The sequence below is a fragment of the Gossypium hirsutum genome, chromosome D09, assembly GCF_007990345.1.
Source record: "Gossypium hirsutum isolate 1008001.06 chromosome D09, Gossypium_hirsutum_v2.1, whole genome shotgun sequence".
Taxonomy (NCBI): domain Eukaryota; kingdom Viridiplantae; phylum Streptophyta; class Magnoliopsida; order Malvales; family Malvaceae; genus Gossypium; species Gossypium hirsutum.
The window spans coordinates 714,797-718,351 of NC_053445.1; the positions used below are offsets into that span (position 1 = coordinate 714,797).

Genomic DNA, 3,555 nt, shown 5'->3' on the forward strand with positions numbered 1-3,555 from the left:
GTATTCCAGAATAAATTGAATTTTTTAAATTTATTCTGAAATGTTAAGCATTAAATTACAAACAATTTCAGATAACAATTTTATTTTTTTATAATGCTTAAATTTGTTTATAAAAACTTTAATAATTATAATTTTATTTCCCATTAAAAATGGGACACTGTATTGTATTTCTTTTTTCAATTACTTAATTTCTGGAAACAATTGTTGTCCAAATCCAAATATTGAGACACATTGTACCAATTAAAATAAGTCTTTTTGCAGTTTTGAATGAAATGCCAAAATAATAAAAATATTGAATTTCCCTTTTAATTTTGGGTGTATAATTAAAGTGTTTTTTTTAATATTTGTTGGTGGAGTTTATTAAAATGTGTTTATATAATTAAGAGGAATTTATGTTGGGCAATAAAATGTTGCCACTATGCCATGATTAATGGTAAGAAATATATTTTGTAAAACTTAATTTAAAAATGAGATTAACTTTAAATATAATTAAAAATGAAGCATTTTGGAATTCAAAGAATTAATTTAAAACTCAAAATTTTCATTTTTTTTCTTTCCTGCATTCTTTTATAATATACATTACTATTAATAGTAAGAAAACCATATTTAAAACTTAATTTAACAATGAGACACACCTTAAATATAATTAAAAAATATTTTGAAATTCAAAAAACTAAATTAAAACTCAAAGTTTCCATTTTTACTTCCATACATTTTTTTATAATATATATTAGTTTATATACCCGTGCGACGCACAAACAGTGGCGAAACTAGGGGTTGGCAGGGGCCCTAGACCCCCTAAAATGAATTTTTTTCCTATGACCCCTTTAAAATTTTAAATTAATAAATATAAAATTATACTTTTGCCCCCTAAAAATATAATAATTTAATTTAATCCTTTAAAAATTATAAAGATATAGTCTATTAAAATAGTGACCCCTAAAAATATTTTCTTATGTGTATCAAATAAAAAAATGTTAAACTATTTTATAATTTAATCTTTCTTCTTTCTATTTTGGAAATAATATTTGTACAGACTGTTTCAAAATGTTTGATTTAGTGAGATTTAATTGGATACATGTCAAAGATTTACCAACTAAAATGAAAGTTTTGAAAGTATTTTATTTTATATTTAGAATTTAATAAAATATTGACCTGAAATCATATTTATAAAAAGGAAGTCTTTTGTAACTCATACAAAACTCTAAGTTGTCATAATATAAATACAAATTATTTCATTTTACTAATTTCTAAAATCATTTTTATAACATATAAATATATAATTAATTAAAAACAATAAATTTATATATCTAATTATCTTGAAATTAAATTGTCCAAATATTAATTAAATAATATATTTTATGATAATTTTTAAATTTAATCAAATAATCAAAAATAAAATTTTAAGCAAGATTAGATATACTTGATTAATTATATACATATAAATATATTAAATTTTAATCAAATCATTTCTAAATTATGTGTTTAAAAAATATTGATTTTATCTATAGCTTTTTAAATTTAAATTGCTTAATAAATTTATCCATTTATCTTAAATTTAAATTAAATAAAAATGTTAAGATAAATATTATTTATTTTTATGATAATTTTATATTACGTTTTTTAATTATATTTATGTAAATTAAATTTTTATGAAATTTTAAGTTTTTTAATGTAAAAATATTTAAAAAATAATTTTTAAAATAAAAATAATGCTTTTGAAAAGTTACCATTCCTATCTTTAGAAAAATCACTTTTTTAGCTATATTTATCATCCCCAAAGTAAGTTCCTTTCATTTTACATTTTGAAATTTATTTAAAACATAGCATTATATATTTAAATTTGTAAGAGTTATATTATCTAAATATTCTTCAAATTAAATTTTACAAACTACTTATATTAATATTTTATATTAATTGCTCAAAAAGTATTTAGAATTTATATGAATTGTATTGTGTATAATATATGTAAGGTATTTAAAATTAGTGTCTGTACATCAGATTAAAGAGCAAATTAATCATTCTGTTAAAAATTCATCAATTTCAAGCGTTAAAAGCTGGCCTTTATATATCAACATTCACTGTCTGATTATTTCGCAATCACACCAGCTTTTAACAATATAAATAGGTGAATTTTTTTCATAGGAATGGCCAATTTACTCTTTGATATAACATACAGAGACTAATTTACTTAACTTTTTTTAATATAAAAAATAAAATGTAATATAATATCTTTTATCATGATCCCATATCACTCCTACATTAGAGTTGGATAGGTATATACATTAATATTTCTAGTATAGGTTCATCAAGTAAAAAATTAAAGAAATGGAAAGCAAACAAAAGGAACAAAAAAATAAAACATAGTGAAGAGGGTAAATTAAAGCCTCTAAACGCTTCTCTCCATCATTTCTTGATACCTCTTGAAAGACAAGAGCTTCTGCAAGCGCATTTGTTTGTAAAACCTGGTTATGAACAAGTCAGCAACGTGGTCGATCTCGTCTTCTAACCTGAAATCCTCTCCTTCTTCTTTGGAGTTCCTCACCATCTCAATGATGGACCCGCCTTGTGTCTCCGCCTCCAACTCCATTTCCTCATCGAACAAACAATGGGTCAAATCAGGGTACTTATCTTCATCTTCATCACCATCACCATCATCGTCGTATGAATACGGAACTATGGCTTTGCTTTGCTCGTCTTGGTTTTGGTCGTTCTCCTCCTTATCGTCGCCAAGGAGTCCATGAATCTTGTTGGAGATAGAACCAAGCAAAACTGCTTTCTTGCTTTTCATCAATGTCAACATGATCAGTCTGGCTTTGGCTGCATTCATTTTGCTCTTAACAGCTATGGATTTGGCTTTGGCTATGGAACTCGTCACCATAGAAGAGATTACCTGTTTCAAGAAAACAGACGTCTTGTTGTTCTTCATGATTAATTGGAGAATTTGCGAATGAAAGAGACAGCAAGGGAATCAGCTTATCAACAGGTATGAATATGATGCTAACTGTGGAATAAGTTTCCGGAAATGAGTTAGCATTTGATGAAATTATATAGACGTGAAAAGACACTTTTGCTTTGCTTTCTTGCCCTTTTTCTTTTTAATATTTTAAATGTTGTCGCAGCTTTTGCTTTGCTTTTAGGAGTGGGGCGGTGAACATGTAGAAAACCAAGGAACCCATTACTTCTTTCTTCGGAAACTCTTGTATCCCTGTATAAGTGTAATCATGTTTGGATCAAACGTGGTATTCTTCCACTTTTTCTAATTATTAGTAATTATATTACTGATTTCACATTAAAATAATAATTTATTAATATACTATTAATTATTATGTAATAATAACAAAAGTAATATTGTTAATTTATTGAATAATTGGATAAAATGAAAATAACATTAAGGCATTGGCATGTTTGCATAGGTTGAGGTCTTCGTTCTTAGAATATCCGAATTCAAGTTTCATAATGTGCAAGTTTTAAATCCCACTTTGCACATTTGCTATATATAGGTCTGGTCGGTTGAATGGATTTTTTAAGATTATTATGGCTCCTCATTTGTTT

General features: G+C 25.1%; 1 protein-coding gene across 1 annotated transcript; it reads right to left on the reverse strand.

Annotated features, from left to right (window-relative positions):
* Nucleotides 1-2,241: 2,241 nt before the first annotated feature.
* On the reverse strand, nt 2,242-3,192 carry LOC107890186 (uncharacterized). The gene has a single exon (XM_016814682.2). The coding sequence runs from the start codon at nt 2,927-2,929 to the stop codon at nt 2,390-2,392; it is 540 nt and encodes a 179-aa protein (XP_016670171.1). The 5' UTR covers nt 2,930-3,192; the 3' UTR covers nt 2,242-2,389.
* Nucleotides 3,193-3,555: the final 363 nt, after the last annotated feature.

Excerpts from the sequence above, each read along its gene's own strand:
- LOC107890186 (XM_016814682.2), bottom strand. The coding sequence starts at position 2,929 with ATGAAGAACAACAAGACGTCTGTTTTCTTGAAACAGGTAATCTCTTCT.